General features: G+C 44.3%; 1 protein-coding gene across 1 annotated transcript in view; it reads right to left on the reverse strand.

The window, feature by feature from the left end:
• Positions 1-20,519, reverse strand: part of ERp44 (Endoplasmic reticulum protein 44) — a 33,707-nt gene that overhangs the window by 4,825 nt on the left and 8,363 nt on the right. Inside the window, exons 6-11 of the mRNA XM_077646086.1 lie at positions 17,993-18,108; positions 16,498-16,561; positions 11,051-11,167; positions 10,861-10,972; positions 8,042-8,183; positions 6,285-6,396 (exon numbers count right to left, since the gene is read on the reverse strand). Coding sequence (XP_077502212.1) covers positions 6,285-6,396; positions 8,042-8,183; positions 10,861-10,972; positions 11,051-11,167; positions 16,498-16,561; positions 17,993-18,108 — 663 coding nt within the window. The remainder of the gene's footprint in view (positions 1-6,284; positions 6,397-8,041; positions 8,184-10,860; positions 10,973-11,050; positions 11,168-16,497; positions 16,562-17,992; positions 18,109-20,519) is intronic.

Genomic DNA, 20,519 nt, shown 5'->3' on the forward strand with positions numbered 1-20,519 from the left:
GCTTTTTCGACTAGTTATGTGCACTGGAGGGGTTGCTTTGCCTGCATGCTTTCAAAAGCGCATATATTTTCGCACGATGCAGCAAGCAACAAGACTTTATACAGGGAGCTCAAGCATGGATATTATATTCCAAGATGATAGGACAACTGAGCGAGTTCACTGAGTGAGTGAGCACAAAACAGTAAAAGAAAGCACATGCGGTGTATGGTATTGAATTTAGGATGCGCCGTCCCAAAGCCGCAAAAGGGCTATGAGGGATGCTGTAGTAGAAGGGCTCATACTAATTTTCAGAACCTGGCGTTCTTTAATGAGCACTGACATAGAACTGCACACGGGCACTTTTCCATTTTGCCTCAATCAAAACATGGCCACCATGGCTAGATCTGATCCTGTGACCTTGTGCTCAGCAGCCCAACCACACAGTCACTGGGATACTGCGCATTTATATTCTTAGTTCACATTCATTTCACTCTATTACTCAGAATGAAGATAAAGAATCCAGCAGTCACTCAAACCAAGGAAAGCACCGCTGAATGTTTTTACTTTGCACGTGGTGTTGATCAATGGAAAATTAGTAGTATATTCATTTTTTACATGAAAGGTAGCCGATCAAAAAGAAGCAAAGAATAACCACATGTTGCTGGTGGGATCCGAGCACCTGGTTGTGGTTCCGTTTTATTTTTTCTCCTAAGCTGAGACCATTTATAACGTAACTGCTTATAATGCGGGACTGCATTGTATGCGGCTTTTTGTGACAACCACTTCGCTTTCAATAAAGTTCAATGTATTGGCGTACCGCTTAATACACGCCAGCGCATAGGTTTCTGGAAAGCCCGGCCTGGCAGCCCGCTTACCGGCGCGGGCTCGTGGGTTCCGGCGAGCACGAGGAGCGCGCTTCCCAGACTGCACAAGATGGGGGCAACAGGCGGGGCGGGGGAGTGTTGTCGGCGTGGTTCAAGGCAAGGCTGAAGGCAGGAGAGGACACAGAAAAAAAAGGGGGGTCGCAAAGCAGGCGTTTTTCCTCTCTCTACGATGCCCTTCCGTTGGGCCCACTGATTGGACAAAACTTGAAAGCACGTGATGGCGCCACCAGACGAGCATGCTGGAGCCACTGGAGCGGCGGTGGTGGCTGCGACAGCGAGCGCACGGCATGATGCTGCAAGCGCTGCTCGTACCAAGCGCACGTACGGCAGCGTCTTGACGGTTTTGTCACACCTGAGCCCATGAGCAAGACGTGTCATCGTGTGTAGCGATAAGTTGACAACGTAAGTAAGTCTACCAGCCTCGGCTGTCTTCAGTTCCGACGGCGTCTGCTCCTCTGAAAGCCAGGAAACGGCAAGCTCTCGAAACCGAACACGAGCATTGTGAGGGGTGTTGAGAACGGTTTGAAAAAGGCTACGGTGGCAAAAAAGTACGGTGTCACTGACGTTACTGTGTCCGCCATTTGGAAGAACAGCAACAAGTTGCGACAACAGCTGCAGGAAGACTCCACGTCGCTTGCAAGGAAGCGGATTCGTGCGTCAAAGTATGAAGATATCGCCGCTTTGTTGGAACGGTTTCGCGAGATCCGAGCCGATGGCATTCTCGTGAGTGGCTCGATATTGCAAGCCAAGACCAGGTGGCTTCTAAACATTTTGTGGCATGATGGTTCCAGCCGACTGAAGGTTGTATTCAGCGTTTCAAGGACCGGCACCAGATAAGCTCGTCGTCGTCGACTCAGACAGCGTTGTGTGTAAAGTTTCGTGCAGAGACGCGCTCGACTGTTGCAACAAACTGCGCCTCTACTGCGCCCAGAGAAAGCTCAGCGAGCAAGTGCTTCACTGTTTTTGAAGATGAAGCCACTAGCAACGCAGTACAGTCGTAGCGCCAGACTAAAATAATATTCTTTCATTCACTACCACATGTTGACAAAAAGATCAAATAAACTTCTTTGTTGCCTGTGATTGCAGTGTTGTGCGTCTGATTCGTTGCCAGGTGCACTTTGAAAGATAGGCTGGCCGTTCTGAAAACGCGAATGCATGGAAAAACTAAGTTTTGGTTACAGTGCAGTACCGCTTATAATGTGCATTTTCCAGACTCCCGAGGTATGCGTTATAAGCAGTCTATGCTATCTTTCAGGTAAAAAAATAATTACACTACTAATTTCCCACTGATTAACACCACAAATAAAAATAAATGTTCCCCTATGCTTGCCTTGCTTTCAATGACTGCTGGCTTCCTGCATATTGCTGCAGTTTTGGCCACTCTACTGGTACCATCATGCAGTCGGAATAGGTTAATTGGTGCCTGCCTGACTGCTTGAGTGTCTTTTGACTGAGTCATGCCTGCTGTATCAGTAAAAGCTCTTCCCTCAATGCTCTACCGGCTTTTGGTGACATTTTGGTGGAGGTGCTAGTTTCTGATCACAAGAAGTGGTACCAGATACTGCCTTATGCAATTTTTGGCTATAATAGGCGTAGACTGCTTGTAACATATACCGCAGGAGTCAGCAAAATCCGCATTATAAGCGGTACTGCACTGTAACCAAAACGTACCTTTTCCATGCATCCGCGTTTTCAGAACGGCCAGCCTACCTTTCAAAGTGCACCTGACAATGTATCAGACGCACAACACTGCAATCACTAGAAAAAATGAAGTTTATTTGATCTTTATGTCGAAGCGTCATAGTGAATGAAAGAAAGACATTATTTTAGTATGGCGCTGCGACTGAACTGCGTTGCTAATGACTTCATCTTCAGAAACAGTGAAGCACTTGAGCACTTGCTCGCTGAGGTTTCTCTGAGCGCAGCAGAGGTGGAGTTTCTTCCAATAGTCGAACGTGTCTTTGCACTAAACTTCTGCTGCACTTTCACTCACTTCGTTGGACTTATCCTCGGATAGAGGTTCATCGCGACAGTGCACCGCTGCCACGATGTCATCCTTCACCTGTGGCGGCTACTTCACACACAACACCCTCGGGGTTGGCGACGACGAGGAGGGAGGAGGAGCTTATCTCGTCCTGGTCCTTGAAATGCTGAATCCAACCATTCAATGGGTTGAAACCATCACGCCCCAAAATGTTTGCAAGCCACCTGGTCTTGGCTTGCAATATCGAGCCACTCACAGGAACGGCATCAGCTCGGATCTCGCGAAACTGTTCAAAGTGGCGACATGTTCGTACTTTGATGCATGAATCTGCTTCCTAGCAAGCAACGCGGAGTCTTCCTACAGCTGTTGTCGCAAGTGACCGCTGTTCTTCCAAATGGCGGACACAGCAGCATCGGCATCACCGTACTTTTTTGCCCCCACAGCCTTTTTGAAACCGCTCTCGACGTCCCTCACAATGTTCTGCTTGGTTTTTAGAGCTTGTAGCTTCCTGGCTTTCGGAGAAGCAGACGCCATCAGAACTGAAGACAGCCGAGGCTGGTAGACTTGCTCACATTGTCAGCTGACTCGCCTAGGCTGTCAAGTTTTTGCTACACACGATGACACATATCTCGCTCATGGGCTTAGGCGTGACAAGATGACGCCGCATGTACGCGTGGTACCAGCAGAACTTGCAGTGTCATGCCATGGGCTCGCCGCCGCCGCTACTCCAACCTGCTCCAGTCTGGCCGTGCCATCACGTGCTTTCAAGTTTTGTCCAATCAGTGTGCCCAACAGAGGCGCATCGGAGAGCGAGAGGAAAAACGCCTGCTTTGCGACTTTTTTTTTATCCTCTCCTGCCTTCTGCTTTGCCTTGAACCACGCTGACAATTTAGCTGACAATGCTCACCCGCCTTGCCTGTTGCCCCATTCTTGTGCAATCTGGGAAGCACGCTCGTCGCACCTGCCGGTACCCACAGGCCCGCACGGTACTCAGGCCGGCAGGCTTTCCAGAAACCACACTATACGCAATCTCCAGTTACGCGCTGCCGCATATACGGTGATGCGCCAGTACACTGAATTCTATAGGAAGAGAAGCGGCTGCCACAAAAAGCCGCATATAATGCAGTCCCGCATTTATGTGTGGTTACATTATAAATGGTCCGAGTTGTACTATGTTTCAAGAGGCGATGCACTTCACGTCATTTTGCTTGGTGCATGGTCCCGAATATGTGACCATACTGGACGCAAATAATACTGCCAGATGTTGGATACCCTCCGCTGTTGATGCTGAAAAATTTGTTTGGCACACGAAGGCCACCCGCCAGCTATCTCGACAGTGAACACGTGTAGAGCAAGAACGTGATGCTCAGCGCTACAACCTTCATCACGGGGAAGAAATTTACGAGCCTGGTGATTAAGTGCGAATTTGGAGCTCAATCTGCTTCCGTGGTTTCTCCGAGAAGCTTCTGTTATACATCGGCCCATACGAGGTACTGTGAAAACTAAGTGACTTCTATTACAAAGAGCTCCTGCAAGGAACTGTTCGCTGCTCCAGGACACAGGCGACATCCGAAATCGTACATACTGCCAGAATAAATCCCAACCATGTCCACTAAGATTTTTCCAGCCAAGAGCAGCACCAGGGACTCTGTTCAAAACTAACATGGCTACGCCTCTCCTTGAATCATCGGGTCAATACCTTTTCAAAAAGGAGGAACAATGCCACACTATATGTATGCCATAACGAGCCCCTCATTCCTCCTTAATCTTGCCCGCTCAACGGTTTGAGGGCCGCAGTTCTGCCATGGGCAGCATTAAGAAGGTTGTCGCACAGCTGCCACCCTTGCCATTCGATAATGTTTTACATGTGTCACATATAATAGGGAGTCCGAAATAAAAGCATGAAGGAAAGAGGTTTGAAGAAGAGGATGGTGATAAGGTTGACGTGGATTAACCAAAGACTAAAGAAGATGAAAAAGTATTCAGTGAGGTGGGAAGAGATGATTGGTGAAGTGGAGAAGAGAAGAAGGAGAAGACAACGACAAGGATTACGTGGACTAACGCCAAGGCTATAAAAGGGCAAGGGAGAGCGAGGCACGGGAGGGAAGAACAGAGAAGCGGAGGCTCCGGCGGGTCAGGGACGCTTCGGCTGGAAAAGAGCGACGCCGGCTACTGCTCCGGAGAGCTCGCATTCTACGGCTTCGCATCGTAGAATTCCTGCCGTTCCTGAACCCGTTCCGGGGAGTTAACTGAGGACGCTACCACCTGCTACGGCCAGGGGTGTCTCCAGCGCTGTTGCCATCCATCCGGGTGGTGCCCCAACGCCAACAACACCGGCATCAACTCCACGGGCGCTTGTATGACGCAGCCAACGATGCCGCCAGCGATGCCAGCCAAAGCACGTCGAACGCAACCTCGACGTCGGCTATTGGACCCATACTACGCCGCAGCCGCACCGAACCAACCGTGAGCATGAATGCCGACCACTAACAGTAGAACGCTAGTAGTAGACGCTGGTAGCAGTGTTACCGGGTCGAGTGTATTGATAGTCTGTGTTTTGTGTTAGTTTTGTGTGCTAGTGTGTGTATTGCAGGGTGTATTAAATTTGCGTCTGTGTGGGTACACCTGTCGCCTAGTCCATTCTTTCGGTCCAAGTGTTCTCCGTGGAGATCTGTGAGAACATGGAACTTGCAGCATTACAGGGCGTTCCACGTCTGCTGTTATGGTTGGGTGAATGCTCTCAAGGTTAGCCTACATGCAGCACAAGTACACTCAAAAGTAGAAGAATGGACAGCTGCAGTTCAGTTGGTAGAGCACTGTACACAAAATTCTGGAAGTCATGGGTTCAGATCCCACCGGCAGCATGTGCTTGTTTTTTCTTCTATTTTCTAGTAAATTATCTCTCGGGTAAAAAATAATCATGCTACTAATTGCTCATTGATCAACATCACTAATAAAAATAAAAACATTTTATTTGTGCTTTCTCTGGTTTCAATGACTGTTGGCTTCCTCTCTCTGTCTTAACAAGCACCTCATTTCACTACCCTTGCCTACTCAGAATGAAGATGTTATACGTTGCAATTCAACAGAACAAACTTTCCTGTGGCAACCAAATCCCGAGGTACTCTTTGGGCTGTGTTCGTAAGAGGAAAGTAGTGGTTAATTAAGCTCACGACCAATACTAATTACCACTTCTGAAATCTTTACACTTGTGGTCTTTCATGCAAAACTTCCAAAAGCGGTAATGCGTTCAGCTTCTAATGATGCTTTTAAGAGGATCTCTCTTTTGAGAGATCTTGGCACACTCACCTTGTCTTTTGAATGAACCAGCTACAAAGCTACATCACAAACATCACTCTAACACCTACCTGACTGCAAATTCCACCATCTACCACTATTCAGAACTTTTGAAAAGTGAGCATTTTGTTGGTACATACCTGAGATTCAGTTTCTGCACCTCCTACTGTGGGATCTGGGCCATAATGGAATTCACGGTGAAGTTTCCCAGAATATAGATCATCTACAAAAGACTTAAGCTTTCCAGGAATCCTGCAAATGGCCAAAACAGACAAAAAAATGTGAAGGCTGCTGTCATCCCTTTGCAATGCTTGTAAAGCTTAGTTACAAAGAGACTCACTGCACAGAATTAGCTTTCATACTTGCATCCAAATTGCAGCTGCATGCTAGCCTTTCTGGAGCTTGCTTTCACAGTCAGGACAGCTCCAGCTCATGTATAGATCTACATACTTGGGTACAGGATGCAAAGCAAACTGACGGATAAACTATAGTAAAACCTCATTAATTCGGATTTCAAGGAAGTGGAAAAAACGTCCGGATTATCCAAATGTTAAATTATCGACTAGCACCTCCTAACACATGGAAGTAAAATTTATTTGACAAAAAGCCCGGGCAATGGTCATCTCTTAAGATGAAAACTGCGCGACGACGCTTTTCTATTGTTCTGTTAAATGCTTTAATTCACACTATCGACAGTGCGCAAAGCAGAAGTGCTTCATAATAGCAACGGCCCCTGCAGCTTTTTTAAATGTCCGACGCAGTAGCACCGGAGCTTCACACGTAAGGAGGCTCTATCGCACAAATGGTGAACACCAGTTGACGAATGCAGAGTTCAGTGCACTGGGAAGAACGATAACACCATGCGGACAAAAGCAAGAGAAGCGTGCACTGGTGCCGGAGAGACAAGAAACCTTTAAAAGGAAACAAAGAAAGATGCGACAACTCAATCATCATTCTAAACAGCATGTAGCTATCAGCTTTGCTGGCTGGCTTAGCGCGACACAAGCCGCCGTCACTGCAGGTTGGCGGTAAAGCTCAGAAAATGAAACTATGCAGTCAGATTCTCTCTCTCTTGACTGACCTATCTACAGGGGCCTGCCGATCATAAATACACCTGCCATTGCGCGTATGTGAGAGGCGCACGGGAAACAATAATACGCAGTTCAAGCCTAGGGACAGATATTTGGACAATCACTTGTCGTGTAGGTGACACTTCACCATGGCACCACTTCAGGAGTCTGTCTGAATTAACCAATGACAGCCCTGGGGCATCCAAATAAATGAGCTCGCGAAGCCATAGACTCGCATGGCATCTGGCGGACCTCTTGCAGCAGTCTGAATTACTGAACTGATTAGGTTCTACTTATATCATCTATGCAGGCAACATACAGACTATGAAATATCTCACTGGAACACAGTGGTTCATGCGAGTTTGTTCTTACAACTGAGCATATTTCAAAGTTAAAAGTTAATTCAGGCAACGAAAAGATTATCTCCCAGACTGCTACTGTAGCCTTGCAGTTTTTACAATCGTATTTCCTGAACATGACCCACTCAGACAATGAAAACATGATGTCCCGGATTGCTGCTGCAGCATTGCAGTTTTTATCAATTTCCTAAACAAGCTTCCAGTTCATAATGATCGTACTTGCTATCCTGCAGCAACTAAGGGTGGGTCACTTGAACTTATTAACATGCTTGTCCTGCTTCGGTCACATTTCTTCGACAGATCTACTGCTAAAAAGAGATTATTGCAATTCACTCATCCATTAATGAGAAAGTTATCGGACCAAATGCCCAAACCTAACACTAATACTGCACTTCCACACCAGTATACTTTTAGAAGTCCTGTAAAGACATTGAAAAATGCAAACAATCCCCCACTGCAACTACTCACTTGAGGTGAGAGAAGTCCGGGAAGCGATACATGTGTCTGAAGCTGTCAATGGCAATGAGTGGCAGATCCTTAACTGTTTTGCCCAAGTGCTGCAAGGGGTGGGCAAACTTCACTCCATCCGCAATGAGAGGGTTGATGGTATCTGCAGAGGCCAGTACACCGAAGGTAGGCAAGTTAAATCCAAAAAGCAGAAAGGCGCATCTAGCCAGGCACAAAGCAAAAACATTTCATCACAGGCCACAAAAGTAAGCTCCTGCTTTGGGTGTGGTGCTTTGAGCTTTCTGCCAGCCGCTGGTGTAGATATCGCTCCCTATCAGCCATTAGGGAAGGAATAGTCACTGTGCATGTTTGCAATGCCATGTACTACTGATAATAAATTTAAAGTGCTCAGATAATCCAAATCGAAATTTGCAAAATGCAATGCTTTCTGTGGTAAGGAATATAGGCGCACACTAGTAGATATTATAATCTACCAATTTTTTAATACGACACTGAAAAAAAAAGAAGCTGTAAATGATAAATTATGCGGTTTAACACCCAATGGGCTATGAGGGATGCTGTAGAGGAGAGCCCTGAATTAATTTAGACCACCTGGGGGTCTTTAACATGCACTGACACAGCATCGCACACAAGCGCCTTTTGAGTTTCGCCACCACCTAAACACGGCCGCCGCGGCCGATGTGCCAGTTTGCTACCCTGCACTGGACTGGAGGAAGGAAGAGGGCCGAGTTATGAGTGGAGAGTCACATGCCGAAAAGAGCTGTCCTCGAACCTTTGAGATGCATATCTTTTGCTCAAAGGGCTGCCCCAAGGAGCTCACATTTTTATCAAGAAGGCAAGAACCGACTGTACCATAATAGATGACAGTCCCATTATGGAAGTGGTGACAGCAACGCAATGACCCTGTCAACCCGCAGTCACCACCTTCAGGGCAGTGCTCTACGTGTGGGGCAGTTAAATGACCCCGAATTTGCAGCACCTTGAGTGGGAATGTGAGAAATTCCAGAAGTGCGTGACAAGCATTGCCCCACGAGTGACATTATATGAGAACTGGATTCGGCCGCAAACCACGAAAGAGATGCTGGCTTACTGTGCAGCTTCACATGAGAGGCCTCCCCAGTGGGCCACACCTAGCCCTGCCCCACCTCCCTTACCTTAGTCAGGCCTCGAGTCAACCTTTTTCAATAAATTCATCCCTCTCATCCATTTTAGGCAGTAAAGACTTTGTATATGGTAAAGTCATCACCTACTGCACATACACAATGCCCACAAGAACTAGAACAGTGCCTGACAGGCCTTTAGAGCCAAAATCACTGCAGCCACTTTATGAGGATCTCCATCCCCGTCAGCAGGATCACAATGGTGCGGTGCATAGCATAGCTATTCTCAGCGCTAAATGCAGAGCACACACAAGTATGTGTTCATTGTATCGTCACACCTGCAGCTAATGCAGGCGGGGCTGCCAGCCCTACTGATGAGAAACCAGTATTGGTTTGCGAATGTAACACCAAATCAAATCACGGGCGACAACAATGGTGCTTTGCATCACAGTAGACACGGAAGCTGGATCTGTAGGTCAGAATCCAGGAAAGGTAGATGTGAAGCACCTACCTGCTCTGTCCACTCTCAAAATAAGACAGAAAATTACGGAAAAGTGACCCGCTATGATGCAAATTTGAAATTCCAGTACATGTACCTTGCGACACATATTTCAACACCTAAGACTGGCTGGTGCAGAATATTCTTTAACCACTTCCTAATAGCACTACAATATCAACCTCCCCTTCATCTCACGACAGGCAAGTGCATTGCACTTACAAATCAAGAAGAATAAGTGCTCCTCAGCTCCAATGCTAATCTTCCTCCATGGTGGGATGATCAGCGCATAATCCTTTTTGTGACATGAAAAGTATCGTTTTCAGTAGCAGTACACTTAATGCAGCCTTGCCTAGTGTTTCTAACGTAAAATCTAGCAAAATGTGTGGCAACTGTCGTGGTTCAGCCAAGCAAACACTGACTCAAAAACGAGCCTCACTCTTTGCGGCTATACGATTGCTTCTACAATTTCGAGGCTGCCACTATGTACTAGTACATTATCAAAACTAATGGGGCTGGCACTTTCATCTGAAACACTGAAATAAGAATTCTGCTGTTTCACCTAGGGGCACTGTCACGAGAAGCAAGTCAAGCGGAGGGACCTCAAAGCAAATAACTTCATTTCCGAAGGCAGCAAGAGGGTCCAATTTGACAACGTCTCCATGAGAAGCACAGCACAGTATGGGCTCCTGTTTTGATTTACACTGCTCTTGTGGCTTAACTCCTACGGCCTCCCTCCGCAGACTTGTTTTGCTTCATATTCAGTCTAAGCAGTGGAGGCTATGCCAGAAATGACACAGGCATTGGAAAGGTATTCAAAGGAAGAATGTAACTGAAGACTGCAGCTTTCTCCACTACAAAGTAATTTTCTTGCACAGAAATAACCTCTTCGCCTTTATCTTTCCTTCATGTTTTCCCTTAGAGTTCTTTTGAAGGTGATTTCATTCCAAACACCTGTATTAAATTTACTCTTTACTGTATTTAGGTGTACAACAGAAGCAAAATGTACATTAGGCTCTCTGCACCTAACTTCCCTAATTTCACATCACATAGTACTTTCCCTATACTATGGCCCCCCATTTGACATGAAAATCGTTTCTATATATCGCTGTTTTAACAAAAGAAACATACATGATGCCTAAGAGCACAGAATAGAAAATTTCACAAAACTGAACAACACACACTATGCACTTGAAGAAAGAGACATTAAGAAATGTTCCTACGTTTGTCATTTTTGAGTTGTTCATGAACAACTTTTGTGTAGAGTTCAGCGCTCTCCTTGTCGTCAGGGTGGTGGAACAGGATAAGGAATGGCAGGCCTTCCTCTGTCAGCTCCTGCACAGCCCCCGAATGAAGCACAATTTGGCATACCCACATAGGACAAAGGGTGGCACTAAATGCATGCTTGCTTACCTCTGCGTTCTCAAATGTGATCTCACGCACTAATGGGATGCACTTCTCTCCAGCCCACTTCTTCAGTTCATCGAAAAGATGGGGCAATGATGGGTAGGTTTCGTGCTTCTCACCAAACTGCACACAAGATCAAAAGGTATGCTAATGTTATAGGGAATTGAACTTCCCAAAGCACATGGGTTACATGAGACACCATATTGGAGGGCTCCAGATTAATGCACAGAGCCTGGTGTTCTTTAATGTGCGCTGACATCGCGCAGCCCACGGACACTTCAGCATTTTGCTTCCATCAAAATGCAGCTACCAAAGCCAGGATTAGATTCCTGACCTTGGACTCGGAAGCCGAACACCACAGCCATTAGTCTAATCAAGCACGGCGGGTAAGAGCACAAGGTAAGAAGAATTGCAGCAACTGTCCCCTTCAAGGCTAGCTGGCCTATTAGCAAGTATACTTTTGGCGACATCACCATTTCACTATGACCGCCATACAAGTTTGGAGTGCTACACATATCACTGTGGAGATGGGCAGGCGTAGTGAGGAAAAAGAAAATCGAAACCTAGTTTTGAGGTAGCAAGCAAAAGGAACAGCTCAGCTCAGCACTCTAAGGTATGAGGCCACTTTTAATGCAATATTTTTGATGAAATTCAAATCTTAAAATTTTGTTTCCTCAAAATGCAAATTCATTCCTGATTGACCTGCAACAAAAATTATGTTTCTAATTGACATCGTTACAAAGCTAAAGCCAAATTTGTAAACTCCTGCAAATCGCTCAAAACTGAAATTAAATGTTTGCCAACCAAATAAAAACCTAATTTTTGCATTATTAGTTATTGGTTTGTATGATGGCATGTATCATTTCAATAATGGTAACAAAGGTAAGCTACATGCTTTGAAGCACATTGGAATCAAACCTCGTCAGTACACACAGAAAGTTGCCTGACAGGTGATCAACAGTGTATCTGGAAACCTTCCTTTCGGTCTACTGATGCCGCAAAAAGCACAAGGAAAAAAAGGTGAGCTGCCACACAAGAAAAATAAGGCAAAGCAAGAGTAAGGAGGAGCTGAGTTACAAAAATAGTGGATTTTAACTGTCCTAGACATTGGTTTATGGCTTTTGTAGTTATTCGTAATCTTCTTCGAGAAATCCTAACTTTATCCCAGTACAAGATTTGTTATTGAAACTTTGTATGTATGTACTTTTTATGTATCTAGCTGTGTAATGAATCACGTTAACTAAAATCACACAATTTGTTTTCTTACTACTGCATTTTTTCTCAGAAGATGCCAATGCAAAATCGTTGTTTTTGGTTATTCCACTACAGTAAAATCACGTTAGTTCAACGTTCAATGAAACAGAAAAAATTTTATAATTATCGAACAGCCCTCAGAAAACTGCCGAAAACCATTTGCACCCCAGAAATTTTATCCAATGAATGCCAGAACGATGCTTATCTACATTTGAGATGAAAACCAAGCAACGACGTTTTTCCGTGGTTTTGTCAAATGTTTCGCTTTCCAAACACAGCCAGGAAAGCCAAAACATTGTTCCAAAATCGTAAAGGCCTCCGCCGCCCTTTTCGCAGTACGACGCAGTAGCCGTGGAGCCTTTTCACAAATGGCCCTGTCACGTTTCGAGGATGCTTCACTGCACGGACTGTGAATAGTGCGTTTCAGCGTAGTATTGGAAGAAGGGAAGAAACACATAGGTGCAAGCGAGCGAATTATGCATAGGCGTTAGAACGGCATGACACCATCCCAAAATAAATTACAAGTGATCTGCCAAGCAGCATGCCAAATGGCGCGACCGACCGATGCGCGCACCCGACAGCAGCCACGGGATGGCGTGAAATTAGGAAAAGCGAAACCTAAACTATAAGGCTGAGCTAAATTTCAGCAATGGGCGACTTGCGATCGTTGTTCTGCGTACCATAGTGCACTCGCCTGAGGTGCGCGGGCACTACTGTTTCATGCAATTCAGGTTTGAGGAGGTCTATTTGGATAATCGCTGGCTGCGTGGGTCGTACCTCGATGTAACCCCCATTGGAATGTTCGAATTAACCGGTGCGAGCCCACCCATGTCCGAAATAACAAGCATCTAATGCCATAGATTTACACTCACATAAGCCGGGACTGCACTCCTGGTTTGAATTATCTGAATGACCAAATTAATGGGGTCGAATTAACGACATTTCACTACACAGGCCTTGTCTTCATGTGTATAACAGGAAAAGCAATTTGACTTGAGATAAATTAAATTAAAGCTACAACTACTAGCGTCAGATGTATATTTAGTATGTTTTAAAATAATTTTTTTTTTCTTCTGTTTCAACACTTTGATTAGGAAAAACAACATCCTTCTTGAGACATACAACAAATTTTATGGTTTTATGTGCTATTAAAAATTTTTTTCCGGAAAAAGTGGCCTCATACCTAAAACGGACGCATTACTGTCATCAACTTCTGGCTCGTACAGGTGCACACAACCGCTAGCACCTCATCCACCATGCAATGACAGCTGTGGTGCTAGCTCGAACAGCACAACTAAACAGAAAACAACTAAATATTAAACAGCATGGCATCTCCAAGCAAGTACACTTTTATGTTTTTTGTTCATAATAGATAGCAACAAAAATTTATGTCGCAATGTTTTGTCAATCACTATAGCCATAACAATAAGCCGTGTGCTAAACGCCTGTTGGCAAACCACTGACCAAAAGCAGCATATCAACACCACAGGCACTGCTGCAAGCACAATACTGTCATTCCAGGCTCTTCATGCAGCAGACAGATAGAACAGCAGAATCTTGCAGTTTGACAAATTGCAAACAAGGTCAGTTCTCCTAAATGTGCGACCAATGCATGGACTTTTCCGATAAGTGGCCATTGCTCAAAGTAAACATTTTTAATCTAATGTAATGAGCTAAAGCTCTCCCTGTACTTTTAACATGCTCAAGCAAAGAAGTGGCACATACGAAAGACCCCAAGCCTGTCTAAGATGACAAACACAAGATGAAAGCCCTACCCCCCCCCCCCCCCCCCCCCCCCCCATCTATTTGCATAGCATGGCATTATCAAGTGTCACAAACCTACGTCGCTGCCTGCAGCAGGCAGCATAATTACTTTGCTTGTGGCAGCCATGTAAAGGGCTAATGCATTATCAACCAGTTAACAAGCTCAAAACCTGCTCTTTTTAAACAAAGCTGTGATAGCACAAACTTCATTAAACAATTCGAAGCCCACTGGGCTGTAAGAAATAATCTAATAAAGGGGAATAATAAAAAGTATAAGCAAAGCACAAAACATTGCTGAACTGCACGTAAATTTTTCAGGGTGCTAATCTCAGCTAAGCTGTGTCCGATGTTTAATGACTGGCTGCTGCTATAAAAGGAGCCCGTACGGGCTTGCAATTATTGGAGCCAATGCCGGCTGCCAGAATTTGGTTACCCACTGGTTGCAATGCCAGCAGAGAAAGTTCCCGCACGTCATTCTATGCAACTCAGTAGTCAGCAAAGTACGGTGTTACTGCTCGTCCACAAAGCTTTAATAATTAATTTGTCTGAAATACCCTCAAGGAACTTGAAATGAATAAAGCTTTTCCAACGAGCAGCAACGCAATTTGCAATTCAAGCAAATATAAATAAAGTGTGAACATTCACTGAAGTTCATTGAAGGAAATGTATTAATATGCTCAAGTGTTGCAACTGGCAGGTAACCAAAATTTTCACCTAAACACCTGCAGATTCCTGATGGTGTCTGGAGCATCGAACAGTTATATGAAGGATATGTAACTTGAAGAGCTGTGTTTTTGAGAAAACTGAATGCTTAGCTTCCTAGGTAGGCATAGCTTTAGATATGCATTAGCCTTTTAATATCGAAATTATATATCCCGAAAAAGAAAAGAGGAAGGAAAGCACCAAACTTTTGCACTGCTTTACTTCTCCACATTTTTGCAGACAATCAAAATGCACTGCATGCACATGTTGTTTACTGTACCATGCCAGGAAAGGGTGTTAAAAAGGTTTTGACCCAATACAAAGACAAGTTATGAATTCACACCAGCTAATATCTGCTATAGTACTTAACTGAACATATGCAACTAAAGAAAACATCCAAGTCAGCCACTAAGGGTAGGGTATATCATTTGCAATGTTTGCATATGTGCAGGCACAAGCACCTTCAGGCATGTCTGATTTCTGACCACTGAGTAAGCCAGTATAGTACGTGAAAATCATGCCTCACTTTCTCATGCAAATTTAATGCCACTGTAAGAGTTGTCTGGACAGCTGTTAAAAACAGGCCATTTCTGAGCTACATGGCAGCAACATGCATGTCCATTATGCAGCTGCTGGAGTGCGTTGACTATTAACCCTTTGAGGGTTTTTAGCCGTATATATGTACGGCGGCGGTTTTACGTCCCGCAAGGTCTTTGCTGTACGGGAATGGTTTCAACCCTTCTAAAATTTCGCACCATAATGACGATGTACATTGAGTTAAGAAGTTCTTAATCACATTTCTAGTACATCAGGCTCTTTCAATCTTGAATGCTCAAATCCGTGTTTCCTCGTTTCCCTGACTGACAACGCTGAATGTCAAGCACGCACTCTTGGATTCTGTATCCGCTCTAAGGTTGGCACTTGCGAGTGTGCGCTCTCCTGCTGTTCTCGTTACTTGATGCTACACCATTCTTCCCTTCATCATGTCCAAAATGGAGTGTGCTGTTGGCTTAACATGAAACATGACCACAGGTACCACCAACTACAAAATTAGGCCGGGATCAAATCACGCCGCACATAACGGTTACTTGCTTATAATAAAGCAAAGTTCTGCGCTTGCTTTTACCATTCTAAATCTACAAGTAATTCAAGACCACATCTAATCAGAAAATTTCTTGCAGCCCAATGAACTTCCAATAAACAAGGCTTAAAAATTCTCTGAACCAAACCCAAAACTAGAAGGTGCAAAGAAGCGGCTGACATGCTTTGAGTACTGCTATGCTTGACTGAGTACATCACAGAGTCAGTTTAACATGCAGGACATGAGACCCTGTGGGAGGTAGACATACCCATGAGTCATGTGACCTGTGAGCAGTCATACAGGGTGTGCTTGAAGGAGCTGCAGAGAGGGCAAAGGCCTTGGGCCTTGTTTAGCTCTCCTTGTGGGCAATCAGCCAAGAAGGCTCAACACTTAGGATACAGCACCCTTCTTTGACTGCTGCCTAAGAAAACATGGCACAGAAACTGGGGATATACCTGTTCACCTCACTGCACACCTGGGCAAAGGGTCCCAGGATAGTGCTAAAATTTCTCAAATTAGCACCTGGTTGTCCCGGTTGAAAGCCTGAAGCAAGGAATACTGAGCAGCGTGTATTCTATAGGTGCAGACAAAAAGTCGCCGTGAAATATATTTCCACGGTCCTCTGTAACCACGTCAACAAGCAGTCTCCCACCTTTGACCGCGGTGGTTTGAAGTGTATCGAATCTGGTGTGGTGTCATTGGTGTTTCCTGCAGGCCTGCAATGACAATGAAAAACATTTCTTTTTTCAGTTATTTGCTGTTGAAACAAATGAATATGAGCATCTTAACAACACAAGCAAAAACTTTACGTGGTACGTGTTGTGGCAGTCAGAACCCACAGAACTGGCACCAGCAAATAAATTTTACAAACAAAAAAGTAAATACTACCAACATATCTCAGCCCACATTAACCCAAGCACTTCTTTCTGAAGCAAAAACAAGCACGCGCTGTGAGCACTGAATTCAGAGGGACAGAAAAAGTTGACACAATGCTGTGCAGAAACAACAAAAGACAATACAGTCACTTCACCAATATACCTCGCCAAACATTTCTGGGAACGCTTCAAACATACTGCAAAGTCTCATGCAGCAGGAATAAAAATCCAAAAGCTGTAAATATCAGTGGTGACAGTACCTTGTGGTCACACTATCACATGTTACGATGATGTCTGTTTTATTAGCAATTATCACATCTACAAACTGCTTAACAATAGCTTTAAAGGGGCTCTGAAAGGGGCTCTAATAAAGTTGTGGTATGCCAATGATGTTAAACTACGTTACTTCACGAATAGTGTCCAGCAAGAATTTTTTTTAAGTGCTTTGTAGAAGCTGAGATATCTGTACTCAAAATTTTAATTTCAGCGTCTTCGGGCCTTTCCCTCTCCTCTCGTCTCTTTTTGCATGCTGCAAAGTCAGTGCTCCTCTGCCGGCCCCACCAGCAAAGGCGGAGCTTCCTGAAGCCGCCACAGCTATGCCGCTTATTGGCCGCGGTCATGCTAGCTGCTTGACGTCTGAGAGAATCTAACCAAAAGCTATCTCAGAATTGGTATATGCAGGAGCGGTGCAACAGAGGAAGGTACAAGCAAGAAAAGGTCGCCGGAAAGGGCTCTCCAACTTTCATGCGTGATTGTGGGTTCTCTGCTACGTGTAGAAGTGTATTATTTAGCTCAGGTGTTCATGACAACACAATGCAGTGACTAAGCGAGTTCATGTGCTCTCTTAGGAAAATGTTTCAGAGTCCCTTTAAATTAAGGAAGAAAAAAATGGGGATCCGAGATATACTTGACCACTTGTTTAATCTTTTGCACTTTCACTTTGCAACAGTAAAATTTGCAAAGTAAATTTCGCGGCAGTTTTAGTGTTTCACCTATTGCCGCTCCCGAGTAATCCAAAAAACGAAAACAGTGTGTGAGTTGATACAGATTATCATGTTGATCTGAGTTAGGAGGCTCAGGCAAGGCAAAAGGCCAATAGCATGCACATCTACAAATGCTCATATTTTCAGTTTATTCACCTTTATTTACTAGTCTTTTAGCACCCCATCCAAAAGTAAATTTACATGTAAACTCTGTTTGTAATGGCAACAGTGTTGTAAACTCAATGAAACACCAATAGGCTACCAAAATAACCAACAAAAGTTACCAAACCTGGACACAAAGTAAAAGTTGCAGTCGTCTCGCAAGTCTGAAGCCACCCGGCGGAATGTTGTGTATGCTTCGGTATCCTTGCCAGCGAAATAGCCAAGCAGTGCTGGTTTCTTTTCCTGAAACATATACAAGAAACTCTCTGACACTGAAGATCTGTAGTTCTTTCCCATATCCAGGGCACACCCACTGATATTTACCAGAAGGATGCCAAATGCTGACATCAGCTAATATTATCAAGTATATAGTAGACATATAAAACCCCGTTCAAGGTGCAGTTCATATGATTCAGAATACGTAAAAATTTTAACCAAGCAAACTTGCACAACTTTAAAAAAATGTGCTTAACTAGTCTAGCACATATAACGATTACAGTCGTGCCTTGTTTATATGGCCACTTCGGTACCTAGGCAAAATAGTCCATAAAGCAAGTCAAGTCATCCGTAATAACGAATTGTGAAGAAAAAAAGTGTTCAGTAAAAACACCTGCTTCTGCACATACATGGTGAGCAATGAAGTTGAAATTAGACAAAATCTTGCGAACTACAAAAGCATTTTCCTAGTTGCCATTATCTTAAAGACAATGTGATGCAGTTTGGTTCACCTAATAGTCCACGAGACTCATGATGGCACGTCATGGTGGAATGATGCATCTCCTACTACAATCGCTCACATCCTAAGAACTGTTAGTGCATCGCTGTACTCAGTCAGCTGACTAAATGCGGATTTCAATGTAGTGCAAGCTGCAGAAGAGTTTTTTTTTTTTTCCCACAGCCATTCCTGTAGTACAGAAAAGCATAAGGCGTATCAACTAGGTCCCTTGTTACTTTAAAGCAAGAAGCCAGAGAAAAAAAAATATAGAAAAAAGGAGAACCATTCAGACATTTAGTATTTCGCACTGCCTTTTGCTGGTGTCCTCCACTGAAAATACAGGAAAGGAAAGATCTGGTTGGGGCAGTCGAGGATTTCTTCTTATCACTCATTTTCATGCGGCAAAAATACACGGGCTCCAATGGCCTCTGTGCTTTTCCATCCTGTCCAGCGTCTGGATAGTGAGCTTATATATATTAAGAGGAGATGCGGGTCTTAAAAATGATAAGTTTTATTATCAGTGATAGTGTAATGAAAAGAGTACATGTATTTCTTCCACCTGTTTTCAGAAATATAATTAGTTCCCATATTATGAGAGAATAACCAAAGCCGAATTACGTAATTTCTTTTGGGTCATTAAGAAACTTTCCCGCAATATTTCTAGGTTCCAATAGAAATGGAGCTGTAGCCAAGGACCTTCCATGCAGAGCTGTGCTAATTATATTGTTATTGAGGTACATCATCATACAAAAAAGCTGTTATGTTGAAGCACCATAATTACGAAGTATAATAAGGTGACATTATTGTTCAATAAATTTGACACGCTCGAATCAGTCATAAAATAATAGCATAGCTTCACAGTTAGCTCATTCTGAATTCAATGGTATGATTAATAAATATTGCACCATGAAAACATAACGAAAACTTCCGTAAGTAATACTCTTGTCACATGGCCAGTTTCAATGCCCATTGAGTCGAGGGCCCTCGAGATTCTCAATCGCCATCGAACTCGAAGGAGTTGTGGCGCTGCTGCACGGCAAATCTCAATGGTCATTGAAATGGTTCTCGTGTCTCACGCCAAGCTTGTGTGGCACCACAATTGCTACTTTGGACTTTGTGCAAATAAAAATATTTTATAAATATATACTAAATGCTGAAATACACGAATACACGCATGTCGTTTAAAACCCTTTTAGTTCCACGTACGCGTCGGACGCCGCGCATTGCTCTAGTGCCATCTACGGACAGATGCAGATGCTGCTGTAGCCACTCTAATACAAGACGAGTCAAAACCAAGCCAGTCGAACTGCGTCGAAGCTTCGTCAGGCTTAACATCTGGAAAATCACCTTCATGTCAGAAAAACGAAAGCTATTTGTCTCTTGAAACTTTATGTGAGTGTAAGAATGGGCAAATCAAAGGCGAAAATACAACAGTTTAGAACAGGGTATTGCTTTAAGGGATTAGCGACGAAGCTGTTATTGCTGTGAAGCGGGCGGGCAGGGCGCCACCATGTAGTCAACGCTACGTACGCAAGCAACGCAAAGACCGCAACGTAAAAATTAATGCGCTTAAACCCAGACTAATACAATTTTAAAATTATTGAACAGACTTCCTGCATTAAAGTTGAAGCAAATAATGCTTGCTCGTGCTTTTGTACCGTGAATGTATAGTGTATGAAAGTGAGCGTTGGCGTCAGTCGAAACAACGTTAGCAACCTTGGACAGCACTCGAAGGCCCTCGAAATCTCGATGAATTTTTGCGCTTCTCCGTTGACTCGATAGACTATTGACTCAATGGCCATTGATTGAAACTGCCTGTGTAGCAGCGCTCGATCGCCTTTGAGTCGAGAGACTATCGGTTCGAGGGCCTTCGAAATGCCCGTGTGACAGAGGTCATGTTGGCAAAAAAACCCTAAGTGGAAGAATTCCCATTCGAGGC

Source organism: Amblyomma americanum, chromosome 1, assembly GCF_052857255.1.
Source record: "Amblyomma americanum isolate KBUSLIRL-KWMA chromosome 1, ASM5285725v1, whole genome shotgun sequence".
Taxonomy (NCBI): Eukaryota; Metazoa; Arthropoda; class Arachnida; order Ixodida; family Ixodidae; genus Amblyomma; species Amblyomma americanum.